General features: G+C 65.0%; 2 protein-coding genes across 3 annotated transcripts; both read right to left on the minus strand.

The window, feature by feature from the left end:
* Window positions 1-61: 61 nt before the first annotated feature.
* NLRX1 (NLR family member X1) lies at window positions 62-8,802 on the minus strand. 2 transcript variants are annotated; one of them, XM_014600894.3, is made up of 10 exons: window positions 8,688-8,802; window positions 7,978-8,031; window positions 6,440-6,566; window positions 6,162-6,222; window positions 5,693-5,790; window positions 4,943-5,559; window positions 3,148-4,559; window positions 1,866-1,952; window positions 1,472-1,723; window positions 62-1,122 (listed from the first exon to the last, which is right to left on the minus strand). In XM_014600894.3, the coding sequence occupies exons 3-10, from the start codon at window positions 6,546-6,548 to the stop codon at window positions 804-806; spliced, it is 2,955 nt and encodes a 984-aa protein (XP_014456380.2). In that variant the 5' UTR covers window positions 6,549-6,566; window positions 7,978-8,031; window positions 8,688-8,802; the 3' UTR covers window positions 62-803. The 2 variants fall into 2 exon arrangements, with proteins under 2 accessions (XP_014456380.2, XP_019345737.2); XM_019490192.2 differs by lacking the exons at window positions 7,978-8,031; window positions 8,688-8,802 and adding an exon at window positions 7,364-7,532.
* Window positions 8,803-10,039: 1,237 nt separating this feature from the next.
* On the minus strand, window positions 10,040-24,682 carry ABCG4 (ATP binding cassette subfamily G member 4). Its single transcript, XM_019490090.2, has 15 exons — window positions 24,229-24,682; window positions 21,981-22,218; window positions 19,274-19,391; window positions 18,998-19,130; window positions 18,674-18,724; window positions 18,241-18,386; window positions 17,828-17,951; window positions 17,621-17,735; window positions 17,001-17,140; window positions 16,633-16,731; window positions 16,286-16,454; window positions 15,683-15,783; window positions 15,353-15,511; window positions 14,967-15,085; window positions 10,040-14,481 (listed from the first exon to the last, which is right to left on the minus strand). The coding sequence occupies exons 2-15, from the start codon at window positions 22,207-22,209 to the stop codon at window positions 14,256-14,258; spliced, it is 1,929 nt and encodes a 642-aa protein (XP_019345635.1). The 5' UTR covers window positions 22,210-22,218; window positions 24,229-24,682; the 3' UTR covers window positions 10,040-14,255.
* Between the last annotated feature and the right edge of the window lie 2,244 nt (window positions 24,683-26,926).

Below are 26,926 nucleotides of genomic sequence, written 5' to 3' on the forward strand. Positions count from 1 at the left end.
CACCCCATCCCGCCATTGGGACCCCGTGGGCAGCTGAACAGAGCGGGTTTGGGATAACGCATGCAGTGGAAGCACCGTGGCTTAGCTTTAATGACACGCCGGCCCGCAGGGCCTCATCCAGCACCATTCCTGCCCTTCCCAGGCCTTCCCCCCATGGGCCATATGCTGCCCTGGTCGATACAGGATGTGGAGCAGAGCTGGGCACAGGCACGTGCCCGGATATTGGCTCAGCCCAGCCAGGGGCTGCTGTTTCAAGGACTCTCAGGACAGTTCAAGTTGGAGGTGGGGTGGTACAGAGTAGGGCCCGGCCCCGGCCCCAGCCCCTTTCCTTGGGACATCTGCCAGCCTGGCAGCCCAGGGGCCAGTGCCATGCCCAGCCCCTACCGTGCTCAGCTGCAGCATGGTGAGGGGTAGTGGGTGCTGGGCAAGCAGGCACCAGCTGGGTTCATGGGGCAGCCCAGGGGAGCAGGGTTATGGCTACAGGGCTACCCCCAGGGCTCATGATGCCATCACACGAGGGTACTGCTAGGGCCTGGTCTGGGGACCGCGCAGCAAGGCTGACGGCTGGGGAAGAGGGAGGGGAGGTGTTTCTCTAGCACCAGGTCTGGCCACGAGGCATGTGAGGGTGTGGATGAGGGCAGAGCCCCAAGGTGGGCACGATAGCACCGTGTGGAGCATGGCAGCGAGCAGCAGTGACCTCTCTGCTCTCCGGAGCTGCTGCTGAGCTGAGGCCTCACAAACTCGTGGCACTGGGGGAGCCTCCCTGTGCCACCCCCCACAGGCCTGCGAGAGCCGGGCGGGGCTCAGAGCGCCCGCTGCTGGATCTTGCCCAGCATCCCTTTGACCTCGCGCTCCACCCGCCACAACTTGGCCTTCTTCCAGGGGTTGCGGGTCTGGCGCTGGCTGCTCTGCAGGTCCTGCAGCAGCAGGGCCAGGTGCTGCTGCACGCGGTCGCGGTCCCACACGGGCAGGTTCGTCCGGGCCACGCTCAGGATGTGGCGCCAGTAGCTGGACACGTCCACGCCCACGGTGAGGAACACCAGCACCTTGACGCCGTCGCGGTCCGTGCGCAGGCCCTGCAGCGCCCGCTTGCCCTCCTCGCTGATCTCGTTGAAGTACAGGCTGGGGGAGCAGGACGGCAGGGTGAGGTGGGGGGAGCATCAAATGCAGCTCTCGGGGCCCCCGGGAAGGAGACGGGCCAGGGGAGCAAGAAGGCAGGGTGAGGGGGGCATCGGGCGCAGTCCTCGCAGCCCTGGGGAAGGAGATGGGCCATCGACAGCGCCCCACGGGAGAAGAATGGGACCAGGGAGATTGTGGGGCTGGGGGCAGTAGCTAACGAGGGGCAATTGGTAGCTCAGCCCCAAGCAAGGGGCAACAAGGGGACACCAGAAGGAGCAGCTGGCCCAGGAGTGCTACCAGGGGGGTCCGCGGTGCTTAGGCTGAGCGGGAGAGAAGGAGCCTGGGGACTCACTGCACTTTATCCAGCGTCGGGTGCTGCTTGGCCACCTCCACCAGCACCAGGGCCGCCTTGTCCGTCACCGCGTTGTAGCCCACGTTGAGCTCCTGCAGGTGCTGGTTCTGGGCCAGGCTGCGGGCCACGAGCTCCACGCCGCGGTCCCCCAGCGAGGTGTGCAGCAGCGACAGGTGCCGCAGCGAGTGGTTGCCAGCGATGGCCTCGGCCAGGTGCTGCGCCCCCTGCTCCATCAGCGGGTTGTCGGAGAGCCTGGGGGGAGCGGGGAGGTCACCACGGGAGGGGCCGGGCTTCCCTGCTCATGCCCCAGGGCTCAGAGGCCTTCCCCGCCACCTGAGACGGGGATCCTGTGTCCCGCACACCTGGGCAGGGGCTGCCGCCCCCGAGTGCTCACCTCAGCGAGCTCACTGCACACTTGTCATGCAGGAGCAGGTCCCGGATCACCTGGCAGGCATCGGGGCCCAAGCTGTTGAGCTGCAAACTGAGGCAGAGCCAGAGGTCAGCCAGCAGCACAGCCAGCCCTGCCAGTGCACCCCTCCTGCCCCCACCACCCAACGAGGGCCCAGGCTCTGCAGCCAGGCAAGGAGGTGATGCCCAGGGGAGGACGGCGTCTCCTGGGGCAGGCCCAGGGCAGGGCACCTTGGTCTGGGGTTTACAGCCCATGTGCCTGGGTTCTGCTCATGGGTCCTGCAGGCACCACCTCACCTGAACCCTATTCACAAAGCTTCTGCACTCCAGCGAAACCCTGAGACACCCTCCCCCAGGGAGCCCCGGCTGCCCTGACAGTCCAGAGCCCCCTCCTTCCTGCCCAGGGTGCATCCCCGGCTTCATGCTCCTGCCCTTCAGTGTGATCTGCTCTTGTTCCCTACCTGGCGCCTCCTCCCAGTTCTGTCCACAGGGCCCAACCAGCCCCCAGCCTGGCACCCCATCCCCTCCGGCAGAAAAGCACAGCTCCCCAGGCCCCAATGTGCCTGGCAGCCCCGTTCTCAGGCTTGAGCTAGGTTGCATGTGTGACACCCCTGAGCGCCTAGCCCAGCAGGTACGGCGGGAGTGCTTTGCACCACAGCTGAGCGCAGGTACTGGGCAGCATCAGCCCCTGGTGCTGGGGCTTGCTCCGGAGACACACCAGTGCAGGAGGGACGGCCAGGCCCACCAGGCAGAGGACACAGCAAGGCTCTGCGGTACAGACAGGAGGACCATGGGGGGCCCTTGCCATGGGAAGCAGCCCCCACCTCAGAAGAGGCAGTGGGATTGCAGGCCTTGCCCCTTGTCCTCTCTCCTGATGGCGGCCCGCCACCCTCTGGGGGAAGGCGAGATTGCAGCACCTGGCATGCAAGAGCTGCCGGCATCCTCCACAGAGACCTGCCAGGGTTGTGGTGCCCTTTGATCTAACGAGGAGAGCCGGAGAAACAACAGGGGTTGGAAGCTGGGGTGGGGCGGGGGGGAGCCCCATCCAAGGAGCCATTCCAAGAGCAGCCCGCAGAGCCCGGCTGCATGCAGACAGGCCGCTCCCATCAGCAAGGGGCTCTGCCTGATCGGACAGATGCCCCTGCCCCTCACCCAGCGCTGGCAGCTCCCAGGCGCCGGGCAAGCAGCCAGCACTGGCAAAGCCCAGGCAAGCCCCGGCGTGCAGGCACAGCCCAGCCCAGCCCAGCCCAGCCCCGGCAGTACTCAACTGGAGCGTCTTGCACCGCAGCAGGACGGGGAAGAGCATCCTCAGGCTGTCGGCATCGAGGTGGCACAGGGCCAGGTTGAGCTCTTCCACCTTGTGACTGGTGGTGCCCAAGACGGAGGCCAGCACGGCACACTTGAGTGGGGTCATCTTGACGGAGGAGAGGTTGAGGGCCGGCAGGGAATGCACGGCCTCAGCGGCGAAGCGCTCGTTCTGGAACTCGTGCAGGAAGAAGAGGTAATCCATCAGCTCGGACGGGGGCAGCCCCTTGCGGCCGTTGCGGATGACGGTCTTCTTCATGGCCTTGGCGATCTCGAAGGCCGCCAGGTTCTTGATGGAGCAGCCCAGCTGCTCCAGGATGGCCCGGTTGCGACGCGACAGGAGCCCGCCCATGAAGATGGGGAAGAGCTCGAAGACCTCGTCGTCGGAGGCATCGTCGGGGTGGCGCAGGGGGCCCTCCACGCCCAGGATGCTGGAGTCCATCTGGTCCAGCACATCGTCATTGAAGTAGTCCTCCTCCCGGAAGAGCTCGGTCGCCATGGTGCGGGCGATGGTGTCGCGGTCCTTGCTGCCCAGCCGCTGGAAGTAGCGGGGGAACATCTTGAGGAGGTTGAAGAGCAGCGGCAGGACCCGCAGAGGCAGGACCTTGGAGACGATGCTGAGCACCACGGCCACGTCCTCGCTCACCTTGCTGATGAGCTCGGACACCTCCCGGCCCACACGCTGCCCCAGCGTCTTCTTCTCGCCCAGCACCACGTAGAGGGCAGCCAGGTACTCCTGCATGGCGGGGATGGTGAAGACGAAGGTGTGCTCCTTGCCCGGCTGCACGCAGGGCGAGAGGAAGAAGCAGAAGGCATCGCTGCGGAAGATGCTAAGGAGGTTGAGCTCGCTCTCTGTCTTCATGGCCCCCTCCAAGCAGCGCCGCAGGTCCTCCTCCGAGAAGCACGTCTGCCGTGACGTCACCCCGTCGTGCGCCAGCTTGCCCACCGTCTTGGCCACGTACTTCATCATGGAGATCTGCGTGGGGTCGGTGCTGTCCAGCACCTCCCCGCTGAAGTTGAGCCGCAGGAAGCTGGTGTAGATGCCCGTCAGGGTCTGGGCGGGTGGCACGACCCGGGCGTAGTGGAGGAAGTGCAGGGTGGTGCAGACCAGCCAGCAGTAGGAGGGCAGGAAGCAGGCAGCCGCGATCTGGTTGTGACGCTCCAGGTTTCTCGAGAGCATCTCCACCAGGTTGTCGTTCTCCCCCGCGCTGCCCCCAGCGCCGCCCTCGTCGCAGCCCGGCTGGCTCAGGCGCAGCTGGAAGTACAGCTTCTGGAGGTGGGTGTCCGAGAAGCCGCAGATCTCAGCGTAGCGGCCCACGAACTTGCTGGGGATGCGGCGCACAGCGGACGGGCGCGTGGTGACAATGATGCTGGCCTGGAACCAGAGCAGAGACACCCACAGATTTAATGCGCTGGGTCCCCGTGGGATCATACGGGCCTGATCTTGGGGTGCGGAGCTGGTCTTGCTCACACTGCCTCAGGGATGAAACCGCCCCCCATGGGCACTCCCATGTGCGCTCCACCTGGGCTTAAAGGCTGAGAACCAGGGCAGCCAGGATGACCGGGTTTCCCAGCACTGCGGGGCAGGGGGTCCCTCTTGGACCCTGGCACGGGAGGTGGGAGTCTGCCCTGGCTCTGCCTTTACCAGATTGGTGACAGGAGCCATCAGTGGTGCAGGGCAAGGTTTCCCCAGTGGGTCTGCCCAAGTCCCACCCCCATCTACTCCCATCCTCTGCCCCATGGGGACACGGGGCAGACCTCTGGCAGCAGGTAATTCCTCAGCAGGTTGACCACGATGGCGGTGGGTGGCACGGGCTCGCTGGGGTCGCAGCACAGCTCAGTGCTGGCCAGGCGGAAGTCCAGGTTGAGGCGCTCAAGGCCGTTGAGGATGAAGAGGGTGCTGAGGTTGGCGGAGCCCAGGTGCGGCACCACCTCGCGCAGGTGCAGGTACTTCTTGGAGATGAGGCGCCGCAGTGAGATGGGGCCGCTACTCTGGGACAGGTCCTCGCAGGAGAAGGGCACGACCACCTCAAAGCGGGGCAGGCGTCCATGGCACCAGTCCACCACCATCTTCTTGATGAGGGTGCTCTTGCCCGTGCCCACTGTGCCGTACAACACCACTGTCCTGACCTGCCGCCCGCAGGCGTCCGCGTCAAAGAGGTTCTGCAAGCCGATGACACGGCTGCTGGGCACCTGCAGCTGGTTTTGGACAGTCGGGTCAGGCGAGGGCTTCAGGATGTCCTCCAGGGAGCTCTCCCGGATGACGGGGTCCACGTGCACCGCGTCCAGTGAGAAGGAGGGGCCGAACTGCCGCTCCTCGTTGGGCTGTTGGCTGAACCAGTCCAGCAGGCTCTTGCGGTGCTTCTGGATGGCATCTGTGGGGCAAGCAGAGGCTTGTGAAGGGGAGAAGGGCAGGAAGCAGGAGCAGGCTGAGCCCTCTGGCAGCCCCAGGGCCAGTCTTCCATGGCTCCCCCTGCCGTACCAGGTCCCCACGGCACTAGGCCTTACCAGAAGAAGCCACGCTCTTCAGCATCATCTGGCCACGGTGGGCAGAGCCAGGCTGGGCTGTGCTCTCCTGGAGTCCCCCCTGATAGCGGACAAAGCTCCTGCAGGATGGGGCAAGGTTGATGAGAAAGGCAGGTCCAGCCCGGGCACCAGACAAGCTCTAGGCAAGTGTCTCCCTCGCTCCCTATCTGCTGGCGGGGACTTGAACTCATGACCTGGTGCTGACAGGCTCCACAGCCCGTCCCTCTGAAGAGCCAGGGCGCGGGCACCAGCTGAAAGGGCCTGGACCCCGCCAGTTCTGGTGTCCTGGGAGAGGGGCTCCAGCATGGGCATGGCCTGGCTTGATTGCTTTATCCATGGTGCTGGAAGTGCCTGAGGGAGCTGCCAACCCCCATGCACCCAGGCCCCTGCACGCACCCTCCCGGCGCACCCAAGTCCTTGTATACACCCTCCCCGAGCGGCTGTGCCTTACCTGAGCGGGGAGGCACGGCCTGCAGGGAGGAGCCCTCGGAGAGAGAAGCTGGTCTTGGCACCTGCGGGGAACCGCGGGGAAGTCAGAGGAGCAGGACAGGGACAGGGGGAGCTCTGCCAGCAGGCACCACCCGCACCCCCATGCCCAGGGCTGCCTGCCTCAGCGTGCCCTCTCCTCCATGAAGGGAGGTCTCTGTGCTGGCAGCTGCAATGGTGCTGGGCTGGAGGGCCCTGCCAGGCTGCAGGGGGAGAAGCCGGGGTCCTAGTGAGGTGTCTTACCTGCTGCAAAGGCAGGGAATGGGTGCAGGATCCCCCGGGCATCCCACCGAGCTCCCTGGAGCCAGCTCCAGCCCAGCCTGGCCAGGGGAAGACACCACCGGCACTGCATGGCCACGGCCTTTTTCAGCTGAAAGTCAGGGAGAGAGGGCTCAGCGCAGCATCCATGGCCCCGGGCGCTGCCAGGGTTGCCCTGGAGCAGCGAGGGAGGCAATGCTGGAGCCTGCTGCTGCAGGGGGGAGTCTCTTATCCAGCCTCCGGAGCCAGGAACAGCCCAGGGGAACCCCAGGAAGAGCCTCATGATGGGTGGGGGGCATGGACAGCGTTGCCTTCCCCCCCCACCCCAGTTCTTCCTGGTGCCCGGATCCCAGCCCCCTGCCCGGAGGGGTCACTGGGCCAGGCGTCCTGGACACAAGCCCCTGCCGCTCCCTGTGGCTGCTGCCCTGGGCAAGGGGCTCTCGGGGGCCTTATCTTGTTGGCAGGGGCAGCATGGCCTGGCAAGCAAAGAAGCACTGGGAGCAGGGAGGGGAAGGAACGGGGTAGAGCCGGGAGCTGGGGGGCAGGAACTGGGCAGAGCTAGCCTGCTCCCTGGGGCACCTGTCTGGGACACGGGCAGGGGAAGGACTTTCCTGTGCCCGCGGGGTCCCCAGTGTAAACAGTCACTCCAGAGTGAAGCTGGTGCAAGCTAGGGATAGCCAGGTCTCAAGCTGGCAGCAGACTCCCACAGGCCAGGCTCAATCAATCCATGGGCAGAAGGGAGCATCCATGGCATGCATGTGAGGCCAGAGGCTGGGGCCTGCCGGGGGTAGGAGCGCAAGGCTTGGGGTGCAACCCCGGGAGCTGACAGCACTGCAAGCAGGGGGGGCTGAGGCAGCGGCAGGGAGGGGAGAGAGGGAAGGAAGGAGGCAGGGGAGCTCCTCCAAGTACCTGGGTGGTTCAAGGCTTTACCCCTCGCCCTGGCCATGCCCAGCAGGGGAGGGTCCAGCCAGGAGCTGCCAGGTCTCGGGGTGCTGGGCCTGGAGCCCTCCCCATCTCAGCGCCCTCATCCCCACGCTGCCGCGGACAACGCAGCATCAGCCCGGCTGGCAGAGGGATGAGCTGGCTGGGCTGGAAGGGAGAGGCCAGCTTGAGCAACCCGAGCCTCCTCCCCTTAAAGCAGCAGGCCAGCGCTCAGGATGCCAGGGCTGCGTGGCACCAAAACAGGAGCCTGGAGAAGGCACTGGCAGGCAGGGATCTGGGAGCACGTGGGGGGCCACATGCCCCCCACCCGAGTCCCATGCTGCTGGGACATGTTGTCCCCAAACAGAGCTCTCTGGGAGCTGTGCAACCCTGTGGGAGGGGGCTGAGTGGGTGCCCAGCCCAGTCCTGGGCTCGAAGGCCATACAGACAGCGACGGCTGGCTCAGCCCATGCCCAGACAGGGCACAGACAACCCAACCTGGCAGGAGCAGAGGGGCCAGGGCTGCAGCTGGGTCAGGGGCCTGCGAGCATAGGGTTAATGGAAGGGTTAAGGAGTGGGATGCTCCCCACACTTGGCCTCACCTGCGCTCTTCTGACTCAGCCTCTGCACGGGCTACACCCTGCTCCTCCTCCATCCTAGGGGACCAAGACAGGAGAGCTGAGGAACCCGCTGGGGAAGGGCCTGGCACCGCCTCTTCCCCCGCCCGGGGCCCTGGGGCATCATTGGAAGTGTTTTCCAGATGGGGAAACTGAGGCACAAGCAGGGGCCTGCGCCAGAGCTGGAACCCAGGAGTCCTGGCTCCGGATTCCCACTCAGCCACCGCCAGGTGCAAGGCACAGCACAGAAGCCAGGAGTCCGAGCTGCCAGCCTGGCTCTTGGGGACGGTGTGGGGGCCCTGTGACAACCCGGGCCCCTCCTGGTCCTGGGTGCTTGCCAGGGCCATGTTGGGAGTTAATCCTGAGCTGGACATAATCTCCAGCCCCCTTCGAGGGCTCCCTGCAGCAGGCTCTGCCCTTGGTGGCTGTCCCGAGAAGCCAGGGTGACAGCTGCAGGGAGGTGACAGCTGCAGGGAGCCCCCCTCGCAGGGCTGCTGGCTTCCTGCCCCTGCCGCAGAAGCCCCCAGTGCCCCCGCCTGGGCAGCTGCCTTGCCAGGAGGAGCCAGCCCGGAGCTCAGAGCCCAGCCCTGAGACCCCCAGCCCTGGCAGGGTGTGGGGCTCGGGAGAGCACCCATGGGCAGGGCGCAGCCCAGCCCAGGTGGAGGGGAGCACGGAGCGGGCAGGTCAGGGGTTACCGGCTGGGGGTCCCGTGCCCTCTGCACGGCTAGATCCGCTCTCCCCACACCCTGTCCTTTGCCCTGTCGCTCTTCCTGCCGCGCCTCTGTTCCGATTTCGGTGTCTCTAGCTGCAACTTCCTGCAAGTGTGGCCCTGCCTCCTCTCCACACTGTTGGCTGGGGATGCTGCCAAGACCAGGCGGGGAAGGCAGAGCCGTGCAGCTGGGCAGAGCTGGGCCATTCCCGTGGCTGGGGCTGATCCTGCTGGGGCTCCAGATTGACACTGTCAATGAGGGCACAGTCTGGGCCAGGCCCTGGAGGGGGCAGCTCTGACCCCACTTCCACGCTGGGCCCCCCCGGGCATCGCCTGGCCCCACTGATGGGGGTCACCCACCCCCCAGCCCGTGGTGACCAGCTGTCAGGGGAGGTCCCTGCTCCCCAAACGGGTGGGGAGGGGGGATGAGGAAACTGGACAAGGAGACAGGGTCCCCAAGGAAGACAAGTCCAGCACCAGGCAGGGGCCCCAGGCTGTGCCGTGGGCTCCCGGACGGGGTTTCTCATGGCCGAGGCCCTCGCGGAGTTCGGGCACCGGGATGGGGGGTATGTGCCTTGCTACCCCTATCCTGAGGCCATGCGGACAGCCACCAGCCCAGGGGCACAGGGCAGGGCAGGGAGGCAGCCACCACAGTGGTGTGCCCTTGCCTGGGGTGGCTGTGTCCTGTGGCCTGCAGAGGCCAGGACCCTGGACTGGGGCTGCCCCAGGTCCTCCCTCCAGAGCCCGGATCCTGGCTGGGGAGGGAGCGGTTGCCAGAGCCGCTCATCTGTCTGGCTTTTCCTGTCAGCGCAGGCTCAGGGATCTGCCCTGTAGCCCTGCCCTTACAGGGGCTTGCATTGCAGGCGGATGCACTGTGGCACAGCTGGACCCTCACCCAGGCCCCTCCGAACCCCCACGCTCCCACCCCTTCCCCACGAGGGCAGGCCTGGGCCACGCTGGCTCCCAGCCACGTACACTGGTCAGGCTGGTTACACACCAGCATGCTGCACAGCTGCCCCTCAGCCAGCACACGCACACACACGCACACATACCCTGCCACACTGCCTCACATCTGCATCCCCCTGCCCACACCATTACAGACAAACACCTTCACACCAGGACCTGATGCCTAATGCTACACACACACACGTGCATACAGCCACACGGCTCCACGCGTGCATCCCATCCCATACACCACCACTGTTGCATAGACCGGTGCCTACAGCATTGCACACGAGCCAAACACCAGCACACACATGCTCACACCAGGACACACTGCGTACACACTATATATGTACACACACACACAGGCGCAGAGGGGCAAGGCCGTCTGCCCCGTACAGTATAAATATAGGTTTTATTGAGGTGTGAAACCCGATGAGCACAGCTGGCATCCCAATAACACTGACATCAACTGCAAATACCTCCCTGGGCAGCCACTCCTGCAGCCCTCCGGCCTGGGCTGGGGCAAAAACCTTCCCCTGGCAAAATCTCCCCTAGGAAGCCAGCTAGAAGTCTGGAAACCCAGGGACCCGCATGCACGTGCACATGCATGTGCATTCAGCAGAACCCTTTCACCTGGCACCGCCCCTTGGACACGCAGTGACACACCAACAAAGCAGAGCCCAGCTGCCCGGGAAGCTCCCAGTGGGCAGGGACTCACTGGCTGGTTGTTCTCCATGAAGTTTGAGGCTGCGGCTTCGTGATGTGCTGGGCGGCTGCAGCAGCCATCGCTGTGTCCCAGGCTGATATGACTACTGGCAAAGCCCTGTTGGCACCTGGCAGCAGCAGCAGCGAGGAAGTGGAGAGGCTGCCGGGCAATGCCAGGGCCCACATCTGATGCACTGGTTTTGGCCTGTTGCCCCAGCCCAGGGGCCTGCACTGCGGCTCTCATTCTCTAGCCCCGGGGCCAACAGGCCATGCCAGCACCTCCCTTGCAGATGCCCTGCACCTTCTCACCACACTTCAAGGAGGGAAGGGCAGGGATGATGCTGTCTGTGGTTGCTTGCCATGGGTTGCCAGCGTGGACAGACCCAAGTGTGGGAGCCACTAGCCTGTCCCTTCCCGTGCTGCATGCACACACGCTCCCTGCGCCTGCCCTTCCCTACCCACACACTGGGAGGCCACTGGGAAAGCAAGGGGGGAGGCACGGGGCATGGGAACAAGCCAAAGGACCCACCTCCACGAACACTGCACGCAGAAAACGAAACATTGCTTATTGCCTGATCGTGGGATGCTGGGCACGGACACACACACACACATGCACGCGCACACACACGTACGCCCCGCACGGGGCCCCAGCCGCCCGCTCCGTGGAACCGGCTGCCCTTCGGCTGCACCGAGCCACGTTAGCACCAGCGGGTTGATTGTGACCCCTCCCATCATGGAGGAGGACGTGCAAGGCGGTACCTGGTTGTGTGTGTAGCGGCAGGGTTGGAGGAGAAAGGGGTGCTCACAGGAGAGGCCACACCTGCCCTGGCAGGGAGAAGGAGCCATCCCAGGGGTGACACCATTAAAAACAGGCCACTCTTGCCCCTGCAGCCACAGCGAAGATCACGCGTGCTGCTGCGGGGGAAAGAGCAGTGCCTGGCGGAGATGGATGGGCTGGGTGGCTGGAGCGGGCTGGCGGGCGCCAACCCTCCCTGATCCACACCTCTCCTCTTCCATAACCAAAGGAGATGCACAGGATTGTCTTGGGCAGGGAGTAGATGCTGCTCCCTGACCCTCAGCTTTGCATCACCCCCCAAGAGTCACCCGTGACATCTGCGCCCCACAGGACACTCCCGGCCATGGCTGGAGCTGGCCCACTGTCACTAGCCACACCTGCAGGAGCCCCAGGTCAGACCTCGTGGTGTGGGGGCACAGCGCTTTGGTTGCTTAGGTTTTGGACTCAACTGAGGAAGGAGAGGCAGGACCCACCTGCCTGCCAGGCCACGAGCTGCAGGCAGCTGGCATTATTGCTGTGGACAGCAGGTTGGGCAGTGTGTCCCCTCCTCACCCCCCACCAGAAGGGCACAAGCCACGTGCCACAGGGCAGCGAGCTCCCCTGAGAGCATGCTCCCCTGCACTCAGTGCACCCCAGCCGCCAGGAGTAGAGCCAGGCACCCGGAGGACCCAAGGGCACTGTGGCCTGGTCCATGGGCCCAGGGGCAGGGCAGCTCTGCCAGGCTCCTTGAGCCGTAACTCAGGCTCAGTGCAAACATGCTCCGTTACTTGCATTTGAGTGCTGGGATTGTGATCCGCAAAGAGCAGCGTGGCCCATACGGCAGCCAGGGAGCTGGGACCAGAACCAATGCTGCAGAGTAAAGCAGGGTAGGGGGGCATGGGCCAGTCTCATGGGACCCCAGGCCATGTTGGCTCCTCTTGGGCAGCACAAATCCCTTGGAGGCCATGAGATGGCTCTTAGCAGCTATTCCTCATGTCCAGGGGGCTCAAACTCACCCCATGGTTTGGGCTGGATCTAGAGCTGGATCCGCACCTGGTGGTGGCAGAGACGGGGCCAGTGATGGAAGCAGAAGGGAAGTGGCCGTGGGCCAAGTGGCCTGAGGCAAGTGTTAGCACAGCCCTCGCTTGCACCCTGCCACCACCAACCAGCAGGGTCCCATAGCCCCGGATCCTGCACCAGGCCACGCACCCAAATGCCCTGGCCCACCAGGGGCCGGGCAGGCCAGAGGGAACGGCTCTGCGGGCACATACGACAGCTCTGCCCAGGTGCCCCCCAACCCCGTCCCGTGGCCCTCGTCCCACTCAACCCCCCTGAGCCCTGGACCTGCGGTGCTTTCCTGACTGCCCAGGTCTTGCATGGTTAAAACAAGGGCCTCAGCATACTAGCCAACTGGCACAGGGCCCCTGCCTCCTGGCAAGCCAGCAGGGATTACAGCATGGCAGAATGGGGCCACCTGAGCTGGAATCAGGCCACGGTCCCAACCCCGACACCCTGGCTATCAAGCCACAGGGCTTCAGCTTCAACATTCATCTGAAAGACAACTCTTTGGCTGCACTGAAACAGGAAGCCATGGGCTACCCCCCACCCCCGGCCATGCCATGGTCTCCTATGCAAACACTGACCACAGCAGGCCCTGCTCAGTGGGCAGGATGAGACCAGCTCTCAGCAGAGCGAGGGCTCCATCACCAGAGGTTGACGTGCTCTGAGCAGCTCAAAGATGCTCTGTACCAGACATGGCCTTCACACGGCAAGCTCGGGGCACCGGGAAACCTCCACCAAAGCAATCGTTTCTCCTGCCCCCTGAGCTCCCCCTGCTCCAAGGTTTCCGCAGCAGCATCTCCAGTCTGGGTCCCATCCTGAGTCCGAAGCACCAGGACCTACTCCTGACCAGCTGATTCAGCATCACGGCCCTGGTGGGGACGGGACCACACCTGCGTGTCCCAGCTGGGGGCTGGCCGGGGGGCACAGGAGCAAGCAGGGGTGTGAAGTGCTGGGGCCGGGGGGAATCCGGCCCAGACGCTCTTCTCACGGGTGAGGGCTGATTCTCATCTCGCGCTGGTGTGAAGCAGCAGTGATGCAGCCCCTTGGCAGTCCCCTGGCACTAGCACAGCGGCGCCCGATCCCTGCAACGTTCATTGCGACGTGCTTGCTTTTGCAGGGGGCAGCCGGTCCGTTCCACCGCGGTGCTGGTCAGCTCCACTCTCTCCAGTCACAGCCCAGTGGGGACGTGCAGCCCCAGCAGGGAGCAGGGGGGAGACAACCCCTCCCCCCCGACCCCTCCCCAAATCGTAGCCCTGAAACGGTTCTGCTCCCGTCAGATCCTGCCAATGCCGCAGCTGGGAGTCCTGACCCAGGAGCATCCTTCCCACTGCCCTTTTCCAAGCCGGCCAAGGGAAGGGACCCCCAAGCCTTCTTCTGCCTAGCCCCCCGTATGACGGGATGCTGGGGTTTCATTTGGTTTCAGGTTTTTCTTAAGAAAAAAGGGACTTTTACAAAACCAAACAGATGGGGGGGGGGGGGGGGGCAGCGTCTTGGTGCTACGCTAACAGCAATCACAAAAGCCTTGGGCAACGGAGTCTGCAGGGTTGTCCATCTTCTTCAGCACACAGGCACACATGCGGCTGGACAGCGACAAGCAGGCAGGTCAACGACGGCACGACACACTGCACTACAAAACTGTGCTTCGTGGGGGGCGGCCTGGCCACCACGGCCCCCTCCAGGGGGGTTCACAGATGCACAACCCCCTCCCTCCAGCAGCAAAGCTTTGGGGATCTGTTCTCTTGCTCTCATCAGGCTTTGAACATAGCTGGCTCCTGTGGGTCCAGTCCTGGGGTCCTAAGGTGGTGGGTGGAGAGAGAGGGCCGGCGTGAGGAAGGGATCCCAAATCCATGGCCGGGGGGCAGGGGAGGGGCATGACGCATTCCAGATCTGTACAAAACTTCGGCGATGAGGCGCGTGGAAAGGTTAAAACAGTTCCGAGACGTTGCAAAATCCTTCTCGACTGTGCCGGGCCGGGCGGCACCAGCCCAACCGCAGGGACCATGTCCAGCGGGATTGTCCGTGCCGCGGCAGCTCCGGTCTAGGGAAGGCGTCCGGCCCAGGGACCCTTTATCTCTCCGACTTCACCTTGTAGCGGAGCACCAAGTACGCCAGGAGCCGCAGGACAAGGAAGAAGATGCCCAGGACAATGAAGTCCAGGTAGAGCTTGGCCTCCTCGACATCCAGCTCCTGCAGGATGCGGGCGGGTTCCTTGAAGGGGCAGAAATCCTCCTGGCACTCCAGATCCTCACGCCCCATGGCATAAATGGTGAGGATGACGCCCTCAAAGCCATACCTGTGTGTGCAACGGACACAGCGTCACCCCGACAGGCACCAGCATGGGCAGGGCTGGCTGTTGGCATCCTGCCTGGCATTGAGGCCCATGTGGAGCAGGTCTGCACCCTGCTGCAGCCAGATGCTCACAGGGGACCCCAAGCTGGCTACAGCCCTGCACCCCAGAAAGCCAGCTAAGAGGGTGCTAGAAAGGGGCTCCTAGGCCAGGCACCAGCACAAGGGTGCACCAGGGTGCCAGACAGGAGTGATACCAGCACTGCTGCGTGGCACTGAGCCTCAGGTCATCACTTTCCCCCAGGACAGCTTGAGGTCTATGCCACCAGCAAGAGGCACCAGGCTTCCCCAACCCCCACCCATGGAGCTGGGTCTCACTGCCCCAGGAGAGGGTGCCCCAGGCACAGGGGGTGCTGGAACGTGCCCCAGGCCCTCCCCAGTGGAGCACCCATGGGAACAACACTCAAGGCCCAGTCCCGCCGCGCTGCTCACCTGACGTAGGAGACGTAGGAGCTCCACTGCAGGTACGTGGGGATGGTCTTGAAGCTGACGAAGAAGCCTGAGAAGAGCAGGACGGGGATGGCAGTGACCGGCCCCACGAATGTGGCCACCTGGGACAGAGGCAGCGGGGAGTCAGGCACTGCGGTAGGGCAGGGAGCCCCCTCGGCGCACATACTGAGGCAGCTGGCTCACACCCAGTGCACGCACACGTGTGCTGGATGTCATGCCTGGCTCACTCATGCCTTCATATGTGCATGCACTCGCTCATTAACAGTGCATGCCCTCTTGCACACACAGTCACGCACCCTCACGCCCTGGCACTGTCGACGACCACATGCTGCCCCACCCTTCCCTGGCCCCCCCAGAGCCCCTCTGACCTGCAAGGAGGTGGAGGCAGCTCCAATGAGGAGCCCCAGGGACTGGGCCACCAGGGCGGTGGAGGTGGCCAGGGCAGAGAAGAGGAGGAAGCGCGTGGCCTCGGGGGGCTGGCCCGTCATCCAGTACACGATGCTGCAGTAGGTGATGGGGCAAATCACCTGCAGGGCAGGAGGCGGAGGGGCAGAGATGCTCAGATGCCTTGGGCAGCTCCCAGCACAGGGGCTACAGCTCTGGACCCCTCCCCTGGCACAGCAGGCACCTGGCACAGGGCCCATGGGACCCCAGTGCCTGGGAGGGCTGCCCTGTATCGCCCTTCCCCCTCTCCTCACCTGGAAGGGCACATCCGCCATGGTTTTGGCCAGGTAATAGGCCTTCAGGCTGTACCAGTAGTTGAGGTGCTCTCTCAGGAACACGGACATCTCCAGGGGGACTGCGGAGGCAGAGGGGCACGGTCAGCAGGGCCGGAGCAGCAGCCTGGCGAGGGCCCTGGATCAGTCCCAAAAACCCATCTGGGCTCTGGATTCCCTGTCCCTCCCCACGGGCTCACACCAAGGGCTGGAGACTGCCCAGGAGCGAGCATCTCAAGGACCTCATAGCAGGAGCTGATGGGCATTGGGATGGAGCTCGTTTGGCTGGAAAGCCAGGGTGCAGCAGGCAGCAGCTCTGTCCAGGCCAGGGGTCTCTCAGAAAGACCCTGCCCCTGTCCCTCATCTCAGCATGCAGGGAGCCAGAGCTCAGCCCCCAGCAGTGCCCGCCCTGCCACCCTGGCTCAGACCCAGGCCAGGGCAGCGGCAGCCCCATGCACCAGCAGACATGGTAAAGCCAGGGATTTCAATGCAAGATCAAAGCATGCCCCACAGCCCAGGGCCTGCCTAGGATGGGGGTACTCATGAGCTCCCATCAGGGGCCCGAGGGTGGGGTGGTCTCCTTACAGGTGAGGACGGTGGGCATCAGCGCAGCAAACATGAGGAAGAGCATGGAGAAGAAGAGGAAGCCGGTGTTGTTGAAGACCTTGCTGGCATCGTTGCCGATGTGCAGGTAGAGCAGCCCGATGAGCACCCCAATGCAGACGTGCGACATGAAGCGCAGGTGCGTCAGGACCTGCCGGGCAGCACCGGACAGGCCACGCTCAGGGATCGGGCCCAGACACTCGTCGCCTCCACCCACCGCAGCCCTTGCCCTGTGCCCCTGCTGCCCTGTGCCCCCTTCTGATTCCCATTTCCCCCCGCAGGACTGGGCTCTGGCCCCTTCACACCCGCCCCATCCTGGCAGCCCTTACGGTGTCTCTCAGGATGCACATGAAGGTTCGCTTGAAGAGGATGCAGAACTGGGTCGTGGTGCTGGTGGCGAACGTGTGGCTCTCGATGTGATCCACGTCCTGGAGCCGTGAAGAGAGGCGGAGTCAGGGACCAGCGCCTACTTCCCTGGTATCTCCCAGAGCCCAGCCAGCCCTGCCTGCTCCCTGCACCCCACCTGCCTTTAGGCCCCCTTGAAGGGGGTCGTGCCCATCGGCTGGGCAGGGCGGCAGCATGGGGCTGCCAGGGGCATGGGAAGAAGTCCCTAGGGGCTCTGCAGGACGACCCACTTTCCCACCCCACAGCGGACAGCCAGGGCCCGGCGTGGCAAGCTGGCCCAGCCCAAGCTCACCGTCAGGCAGTGGGCCGGGCACGAGGGATCGTTCTTGTCGGGGCTGCTCTTCTTCTCGACCATGGTGCACATCCCATTCTGGACGGCGCGGAACAGGACGGGGTTGAGGTCTCCGTACTCGCCCGAGGCCACCTCAATAACTGGGGACCCACAGAGCAGGGGCTGAGCCGTGCCAGGTCCAGCCGCGCTCCCGCCCAGCCCCAGTGCCGAGCTCTGGGGTCTGGCTTGGGGAGCCAGAGCAGAGGCTGATCCCCATGGGGCCCGGGCCAGCGCAGGGCAACCAAGGGCCCACTCCCCTCCAAGGCTCTTGGGGCACTTGGTGAATGTCCCTGCCCCGAGCTCTGAGGGAGGCAGTGGAGGGGACCTGCCACACAGAAAATGCAGCTGCTTCTGCGGGGTGGATAGTGGTAGCTCAGCCAGCCACCATGCAAGGAGTTTAGGACAGGAAGGGAGGGATGCTCCCACACCCCAGGACAGGCTTGTGTGAGCTGGAGTACGCGGGGACAGTGGCCCGAGCGTCCCAGCTCCCAGGGCAGCTGGGGGGAGCTCCGGGCGGTGGGGCCTGCCCGGTCCCCCCAGCACCCGCAGGGAAGGCAGGTTGGCACAGGCTGGGCACTTACTGAAGTCGGCAGGGTTGTGGTAGGTGGGACAGTACAGGCCCAGCCCCTTCAGGTATGGGATGAGGTTGGTCACCACCCCCTTGAAGATGCACTGGCCCTGGCTCAGGATGTAGAGCTGCAAGAGAGCACAGGCAGGGGTGGCAGGGCGCCGCGCGGACCCCAGGCCCCAGACCCAGCGCAGGGGGGAGGACCAGGGTGGGGGCTGACCTTGTCAAACATCTCAAAGAGCTTGGCGCTGGGCTGGTGGATGGTGCAGATGATGGTGCGGCCGCCCTGGGCCAGGGACCGCATGAGGGAGACCACCTGGAAGCAGGAGGCGCTGTCCAGGCCGCTGCAGCCGGGGATGGGGAGCAGGGGAGAGAAGAGGGGGCAGGTGAAAACAGGCAGGGAGGAGACGACGCAGCTTGTGTGCAGGGGCTTTGTGGGGGGCTGCTCAGCTGCCCCTGGTCTGGGGACTCAGCCCCAACAACCCCCTGGCCCTGCTGGCTCCTGGCTCACCCCACCATGCCCCAGCTGCAAAGCCTCCCAAATTCCCACCCCGGGGTCACTGAGCCAGGCAGGCCCTAGGATGGGGTCCCTGGGGACGGGGGCAGGGGAGGGCCAGGCCACGTGGTGCTCACCTGGTGGGCTCATCGAAGAACATGACCGGGGGGTTGTTTACGAGCTCGAGGGCAATGGCGAGGCGCTTGCACTGGCCCCCGGACAGCGACATGGTGCGGGTGTAGGAGCACTCCAGCAGCCCCAGCGCTGTCAGGATCTCGTTCACCTGCACCCCACGCACATGCAGACATGCACAGACACATGCACACACAGACACACACATGCACACATAGGGTCACTTGTGAGTGAGCTCAGGGCCCCCGATGCCACCTGCCCTGCATGGTGCAGGACAACATCTCCGAGTGCCCCCGTGCTTTGGCAGGGGCTGGCACACCCAGCATGTCTCCCTGCCTCTGCCCATGTCCCAGCCGGGTCCATGGAGGGCTGGGCCATGCTGGTCTCCCATGGGTGCCTCCTCCCACCACACCCTTGTCACCGAGTCCCCGAACTCACCAGCTCCTTCTTCACCTCTTGCTTCTCGCTCAGCTTCAGGTTAGCAGAGACCTGGGGGGACAGGAGAAGACACCGGGGCTCAGGAGCGGGCTGGCAGGGCAGGGTAGGTGCTACTCAGCCCCCAGCTGGATGTAGCAGGGAGTGGGGGGCAAGAAGAGCCCCCCACCACCCTGCTATGAGCATCAGGCTCCCTAATAACAGCAGCTCCTGGCCGCAGCTGGGACCACCAAGGGCACTTGTGTTGCTCCCGCGTGGTGCCAGCCAGAGCCCGGTGCCCAACCCCAAGGGCCAGACAGGTCCAACCCCCTACCCACGGGCACTCACCATCATGGCCTCCAGCACGGTGAGGTGGGGCAGCAGCATGTCGTCCTGCATGATGTAGCAGGACATCTTGCGGAAGGTGCGCAGGTCCCGCGGCCGCCCGTTCACCAGGATCTGCCCCTTCATCCCTGTCTCCCTGCAGACACGGGCGAGTGCTGGTGAGGAGCAGGCAGCCCCGTGCCCTAGGTGCCTGCCGGCGAGACCCCGGCTCCCCATCACTGCTCCCGGGGGGCCAGCCCTGCAGTGCAGCCCCCCTCCTGCACCCCAGCCCGGCCTCACCTGTACCCAGCCAGGATATTCATGAGCGTGGACTTCCCGGCGCCCGAGGGACCCATGATCCCGATGAGTTCACGCCTGCAAAACTTCCCACTTAGGCATTTCAACAGCGTCTTGTATCCTGGGGACAGGGGGGAAGCCTTGAAGCCTTGCCAAGCAGCCCAGAGCCTCTTCGGATGATGCTTCAGGCCAAGGCAAGTGCCTGGGTGCATGGGTGGGGGCTCCCAGTGAGTGGAGTGTGGACCCGGAGACTGTCCAGCCCTCAGCCAGCCTTGGACCGGGACAGCAGGGTGCTGAATTTCATGAGACGGGGAGGCTGAGCTGGGGGGTGCCCAGAGAGGGGGGTGAGGGGTCTGGGCAGCCCTGGCACACACTGAACGGGGCAGGGACCATGGAGCAGACAGGTGCAGCTGCTCAGGCCCAAAGGAGACCACCTCCCAGCCCAGGCCTCTCCCCAAACCTCTGAGACCACAGCAGCTGCACTGGGGTGCACCAGGATGAAGAGCCTGTGGCAGCCCCAGCCCCTGGGCCCTACAGTGGCTGGATCCAGGGCTGAGAACTGCTTTTGCATTCATGCCATGATGCAACAGCAGCCACTAATCAGACCTGGAGTTAATGCATCACATGCCTGATTAGCAGGTTGTGGAGCCGGAAGCTCGGTGTCTGGGGAGCGCGTGCCCCGGGAACTGGCTCTAACAGGGGGTGAAGGATCAGCATGGGGACCAGGATGGAGGGGGCATGTCTCACAAAGCAGATAGGCTCCTGCCTCCTGCAACCCATCCAGCTGCAGGCAGCCAAGGCCCACCCAACTGCAGGCTTCAGGACTTCAGTGGCGGGGTCCAGCCCTCCCAGGGCTGGGGAGGTCAGGCTTGGGCAGGGAGCAGCACAGCAGAAGCTGCCTGCCAGCTGGAGCACCTGCGTGCATCCTAGATCCTGTACTGCAAGGGCCTAGCAGGGATTCTCCCCTGGCTCGAGGGGGTCCACAGCCCAGTCCCTGCAGGTGCATGCGGTGCACCGCACGCAGCACCCTTCCCTCCCTCCCTCCCTTTCCAGGGAAGGCACAGATCCAGCATCAGGCCCAAGGATGCCCAGACAGCTCTGCTCTCGGTGTGCCCAGTCCTGCCCCTCCACGGCCCTCCCGGGGAGCTGGATGGCTGTCTGCCCAGCAGCACGCAGCGGGGTGGGGGCCCTGGGACCCGCCGAGTGACCTGGCTGGGGCTGCCAGCTCGGCCCTGCGGGAGGCAAGGAAAGGGGGACACGCACAGTGCCTCCCTGCCGAGGCAGCCGCCGCGGCTCCCCACCCCCACCGCCGCTGTCACCAGCCCCGCATGGATGCTGCTCACGTCCATCGACTGCAGCCTGCAGCGCGGTTACTTGAGTTCATTGACTGCCAGTAACCCCGCGGCCGTGCAGACAGCACGCAGCAGGCTGCCCACCCGGCCCCCCACCCCCAGCCTGCTGCCGGGGGTGCCAGCCAGGGCAGGGGCTGCACGCAGGGGCATCAGCATCCACCTGGGCCCCAGCTCAAGGGCTGCGGGCTCCTTCTCAAACAGCCCCCCAACAGCGGCCCCCTTTGCCTATCAGCTCCTGCCCCTTTGCAGCCCCACTCCCTGCTCACAGGCAGATCGGGGGTTGGCAGAGGCTTGGCGAGGATCTCCCCTAGAAGGCAGCACGGCTTAGTGGGGGGAGCCGGGCAGCCGGATGCCTGGGTTCTCCTCTGGGCTCTGCCACTGACTCGCTGGGGGACCTCTGGCTTGTCCCCACTCCGTGCCCCAGTTTCCCCATCTGTATCACTGCAGCACTTCCCAAGCTCCAGGCAAGGGTCAGAAAGGTGCTGGACAAAGCCGCTCCTTGCTAAAAAGCCTGGGCCAGCCAGGCACCAAATGCCGCCAGCAACGCACCTCCGCCAGGCAGCCGGGACCTCAGCCCCTGCAAACTTGAGCCAGCAGTGCCAGGATCCCAGCCCTCCCCCAGCCATGCTGGGATCTCCTTCTCATGCATCTCCTGGGACCCTCTGATTGGCATCCCAATAACAAGGGGAGCTAATTAAAGGAGACTACCACCCACCAGCTGCCATCTGCCTGTTCCCCTCCCCGCCGGCTCTCTGGGGCCCAGAGCTGCACCCGGGCGCAGGGGTGCCAGGAAAGGCCCTGGAGAGACAGTCCCTGGGCAATCCTGTCCTGCCTTGCTACCCAAGCCCTCTCCCCAACTTCCACTGGAAACCAGTGCCCTTCGCTGCCCTGTCCCAGAGGTGGCTGCATTTCACCCCCTGCACCCCAAGAGCAGGGAGAGGCTGTGGATAAGGCCTCGGGAGCCACATCCTCCAAACAGCCCCTAGCAAGGACCCCCGCCTCCGCCTCACGCTGCCGCAAACCTCAGCACATCACACCCACCCTGCGTGCATGGGCATAGGAGCACGAGGGACCTGCCCCAGCCCCTCACTGCCGCAGGGGCCCAGGTGGGAGCAGCAGGTGATTGCTATTCACTTGGCAGTGGTGGCTGCCAGGCCTGGGTGCAGACACAACCTGAGGGAAGCTCCTGCCCAGGCCGGGAATCGCTGTGGGGCCTCTGCCCCCTCCTGTCCTGCCGGCATCGAGGAAGCACATGGAGCAAAAGGCACTTCCCTTTTGCCCTGCTCTGCCCCCAAAGCCCCCCAGCTAGATCTCCTGGGTCCCCAGCTCCTGCCCCCAGTGCCCACGAAGCTGCCTACCTCTCTTCTTCCACCAGGAGCCCTCGCGGACGGAGTAGGACAGGTCGATGAACTCGATGTCCACGGCCGAGCGTTTGGGCAGGTGCGAGAAGCGCTGGGCCTCCGTGATGTGGTTCTCCACCTTCTTCAGGTGGGTGGTAAGGAGCGGGGCATCCTGGGCGCCAGTGTGGCACACCGTGTCCTCCAGGGCGATGGAGACGCACGCGGGGTCCAGGCCCTTCTCAGCCATGGTGCCGTGCTGCGGAGGGAGCACGCATGGCCCTGAGCTCACCCCAATAGGCAGCACCCGGGTTCCCCAGGCACCCTGGGCTGGGTACCCATGTGCATGCCCTGCACCTCGGGGTGCCGTCCTGCTGCCCCCAGCCATGCTGGCTCTGGGGGTGACACACCAGCCACTTCTAGGGCATGCCCAAGTCCCCAAGGATTAACCCCACCAGGGCTGGCGGGCACAGCGCTGGCCCTGCCAGGTCCCAGGAGAGCAGCAAGGGTGTTGCTGGCAGCAGTGAGGGCAGAGCAGGCGGGGGAGAGACGTGCACTCCTGGCAGCCCCCTCGGACAGCTCTGGACCCCTCCGCTCCCCTGAGAGGACTCAGCTACGGCCCGACAGGGCCCCCAGCTCAACCTAGACCTAGGAGAGGCGGCCTCAGCCCCGCCAGCCCCCACGTTGCCGTGGCTCAGCCCTGCCCCAGAGAGGCTCCCGACAGCCGTGGATCTGCTCCACCTCAATAATTCATGGCGCTCCCACAGCTGCGCCGATGCTGGGCCCAGCTCTGGGCTCTGGCAGCAGGGCTGGGAGGGGCAGGGGGCCCTTCTCCAGCGAGGTAGGGAGCAGGATCTCCCCCCACCCAAGCCCCCTCCACCCTCGCTGTGCAGGGCAGAGATTGGGGGTGCCCTGCTACATCCAGACAGGAGACCCCTCCAGGGCTCAGCCCCACATGCTGTCCCAGGGAACAAAGCAAGCAGCACCCCCACCCCCTCCCCGCTGAGGGGCTGGCAAGGAAGGAGGGTGCTGGAAGCAGCCCTGCTGCGATTAGGTCATCAGGACGCAGCTGATCTCATGGGCTCCCGGGTTGCTCCCAGCACCCACGTCTGGCCCGGATGTGATGGCCAGGAGGGTCCCAATCCCTGCCTGCATGCTCCCGTCCTGCCCCAGCTCTCCCTGCAAGGCTGGGCCTGCATTCCCATCCACCCCAGGAGCATCCAATTTGCCTCCCTGTGTCCTACCCCCCTACCCTGGGGGGTGTCCCAGCCTCCCAACCAAGTCTGCTGGCACCTGGGGGGCTGCAAAGCAGCCAGTGCATCCATCTCATGGTAGCGGAGCTGCCTGGGGATCCTTCTACAAAGCCCAGGGGAGGCCCCTCCAGAAAGGGGTGGCATGGTGCCGAATGCCCAGGCATGCCCCTGCCACCCTCGCTCGCAGGCTCTAGCCCCATCTCACTGCCGCGGATGTGAATAGGGAGCAAGGGGCCCTGCTGCCTTGATGTGGGCAAGTGTGGTGGGCTGGGGGGCAAGGCAGGCCCCTCACGCTGCTCCCCAGTGTGCACCCATCCTCCTCCCGGGGCTTGGGCCGTAATGCTCCCTTAACCTACATTGCACTGGGCTGCAGCCTTAAGCCCCGTTCTTGCCGTGGCTGCATTGCACACACACACACACCCCGAGCATCCTCCCGACAGCCGCGCACACCAGGCTGCAGGATGTCTCCCCCCCTCCCCGATGCAGCGCATCCCTGTCAGGGCTGGAAAGGCTCCAGCCCCAGCCCCACCCTGGGTAAAACAAGGCCATCGTGGTCCAGTGCCCAGCTCCCCCCCCAGGCCCCACACCACTCCCCGCCCTCTCTGCACCCTAGGGACCGAACCGATCCCTGCAAGGGCTCCTCAGAGCCCGGCTGAGCAATGGCAAGCCCCCGAGGTGGGTGCAGGGTCTGTGCTGGGGGGCAGGGTGGCGGGAGCCCCTGGTGCCCTCAGGATCACCTTGAGCCCTTGAGCTGCTCATTACCGAGATGTCAAATCCCCCAAGCTGCTCGCTCAGGCTTAAGGGGGGTGGGGGCAGATTAGCCCAGGTTGCCCCCAGGCCTCTCCATCCCTCCCCCCTGCCCCCTCCCCCTTCCAAACTGCAGCAAAAAGGCCCAGCCCCTGCTTGTATCCACATGTCGCCCCCCACCGCCAGGCAGGCCAGACCAGCCGTCCCCGGGTTTGGGGTCGGGGGGGGCAGGCAGAGAACAAAGGGAGCTGGGCGTGCACCCCACTCACCTTGACAGGGGGCTCCACGCCGGGTCCTGTCCCTCCCTTACGGGGTCCCCGGCTCTGCAGCTCCTGCTGCCTGGACTCCCAGAGGCTGGGGCATCCGCGACGCCCTCCCCTTCTCCCCGGCAGACAAAGCCACCCAAGTCCCGGCTTCACGTGCCCACGGGAGCCAGAAGCTGCCAGGTTACTGCAGCCGCCCAGCCCAGCCCTGGCGCCTGGGATGTGCTACCCACTGCAGTCCCCAGCAGGCGTCGGCTTCCCCATCCCCTGCAGGCGGGGGATGGATGGAGGGATGCAGGGAGGGATGGAGGAGGGATGGATGGATGAATGGATGGATGGATGGAGGGGTGGACACCGGTCACCCCAGGCACTGCCTAGGCACCCCTGGCCCCAGGCTGGGCAGAGCCATGTCCATCTCCCCGCTGGGTCCCAGCCACCAGGTCCATCCCTGCTGCTGACTGTCAGAGCGGGAGGCTGGGCTTTCCTGGCAGGTTTTACTTCCCAGCCAGCACAATAATAGGCTCTTAAAGGGCCAGCAGCCGAGCTCCGCCTGGCTCCCACGCAGGCCCTACCCGACCTGCCTTCACCTGCCCAGGGGATCCAGCTGCCCTCTGCCCCATCACCCCCCGCAGCCAGGCACTCATGGCAGGCAGACCCCCAGCAGCGCCTCCCGCCGCGAGGAAAGGGCCACGCTGCAGGCACACAGCGCCCCATCGAGGACTTACCACCTGCCCCCAGGAGAGCCACTGGGCCAAGCCCCGGGCTGCAGAAGGGACCAAACCCCAATGCCCAGCCCAGTGACAGGAGCCCCCGCGCTGCCCAGGCCAGCCCCCAGCACCTGCCTGGCTTGGCTCACAGGAGTCGCTCCCCAGCATTGCCGGGCTCCAGCGCCACGGGCAGCAGCTGGCACCAGCACTGCCAGGGTCATTAACAACTGGAGGAAGCTGAGCCAGCGGAGACGGCAGGAGCCTGGGGTTGATCCGCCCAGACTCCCTGCTTGGCACGGCTGTGCACACATGGGCACACCTGTGCACACGCCTGTGCGCACACATGTGCTACTGTACACAACACAGGGCATCTCTCTCACTTATGCACACACACACACACACTCCTGGTAGTGAGCGCACGCAGGGTGTCATGCACATGCAAGTGTGCACACAGGGCTTCCCCCCCACATGCTTGTGTTAGTATGCACACACAAGGCCACACACACACACACACTTGTGCCGGAGTACACACACTGTCACACACACACACTGCCCAACCATGCTAGAGTGCACACACTGAGTTGCACATAATCTTGCTAGCATGCACACAGGGTGTCTCACACACATTTGTGCTAGCATGCACACAACACAGGGTCTCTCACACACACACACACAGAGTCCTTGGCAAAGTGCACAGCTGCCCGTGAGAGTGGCAGGCTGGCAGGAACAGGGAGCAGGGCACCAGGGCACAGGGGGTGTGAGCCCTACCCCGTGGCTGGGGTCCCTGGGCTGGGGTTGCTGTGAGCTGGCTTGGAGTCTCAGGGGTGGCACAGAAGGTGGGAGGCTTCCAGCAAGGACTGCAAGGCCTAAGCAAGGCTGGGGGGGGGTCCCAGGGCTCCAGTGCAAGCGCCCAGCCCCCCAGCTGCCCTCCCGGACCCCCAGCACCCACGCTGCCCCCAGGGCCCCAGCAGCCCGTTGCCTGGCTCCTGCTAGGGCTGTTAGTAACACACCTCACCCACAACATTCCTCAAACCGTGAAAGACATATGGAAAGAGCGACTCGAACACGGAAATTCATTAGAAAACCATCTGCCGAGCAGGGAGCACTTTCCCCCCAGCCCCAGCCGGATGGGGAGGGGGCGGGAGAGGCGGTCGAGCCCCGAGGGAGCTCCCCAGGGGCTGGGTTGAGATTTTTAAAGCTCTCAAGTAACTTGAGGGGCCCAGGGCCCGGCCCTCCCTGCAGCCCCACTCCTAAGTCCCAGAGGCGCTTGCAAGCAGCTTGTCGGTGCCCCGAGCCTGACCAGCACCCGCGTCCCAGAGCTGGCTCCAGCTGGGGGCATTTTTCCCTAAGAGCAGAAGTCAAAGCTGTTCAGACTTTGCCCCTTCCCAGAGGGCCTGGCCTGTACAGCTCCCATCCTTCCCAGGCTGCTGTCTCACATGTGAAGTGAGTCTGTCAGGTCTCATTCCTAGCAGACGCATGGCTAGGGCACGGAGGCCACTGTGGCTGGCACAAAAGAGCCCTTTTTTCCCAGTTCAGGAGGAACCAGACAATGGAAACCGCCGGCACACCTGGGGGAAGATGGGGGCAGAGCGGGGCTGAGCTCTGGGTGCCTGCGGGGATACCCACAGCGCCCCTCTGCCCCCGGGAACTGAGCGCTTCTTGCTCCCGGGCACCTTTGCTGAGGGCTTTGGCCCATCCAGAGGGACCCCGCTCACATGGGGAGACCGTCCCGTGGGCTGGCGGGGCCCTGCCCAGCCCCACACTGAGCACTGGAGCCCACCCCAGCCGGCCCCTCCCTGGAGCAGCCGTAAGCGTGACCCCGGGACCCAGCCCTGCGTCCCCCGCTGTCCCAAGCCCTGGGGTGTTGGGCCCCTGCCCACAGCCCCCTTGAATGATCCCAATCTGCAGCCTTGGACCCCAGCGACTTGTCCAGGTGCCACGCCCAGCACGGCCACCCCCTTGCCCAGCTCAGCCTCCCAGGGCCCCGCTCCCCGGCT

Source organism: Alligator mississippiensis, chromosome 16 (assembly GCF_030867095.1).
Source record: "Alligator mississippiensis isolate rAllMis1 chromosome 16, rAllMis1, whole genome shotgun sequence".
In the NCBI taxonomy this organism is placed as follows: Eukaryota; Metazoa; Chordata; order Crocodylia; family Alligatoridae; genus Alligator; species Alligator mississippiensis.

Bases quoted from the DNA above. Each gene is read 5' to 3' on its own strand.
- NLRX1 (XM_014600894.3), bottom strand. From the start codon at position 6,548: ATGCAGTGCCGGTGGTGTCTTCCCCTGGCCAGGCTGGGCTGGAGCTGG. The intron at 5,560-5,692 runs GTAAGGCCTAGT...CTTGCCCCACAG, and splicing joins GAAGAGCGTGGCTTCTTCTG to ATGCCATCCAGAAGCACCGC. The intron at 4,560-4,942 runs GTCTGCCCCGTG...CTCTGGTTCCAG, and splicing joins GGAATTACCTGCTGCCAGAG to GCCAGCATCATTGTCACCAC.
- ABCG4 (XM_019490090.2), bottom strand. From the start codon at position 22,209: ATGGCTGAGAAGGGCCTGGACCCCGCGTGCGTCTCCATCGCCCTGGAG. The intron at 17,952-18,240 runs GTGAGCACCACG...CCCCGGCTGCAG, and splicing joins TTCTTCGATGAGCCCACCAG to CGGCCTGGACAGCGCCTCCT. The intron at 17,736-17,827 runs GTCAGCCCCCAC...GCTCTCTTGCAG, and splicing joins TCTTTGAGATGTTTGACAAG to CTCTACATCCTGAGCCAGGG.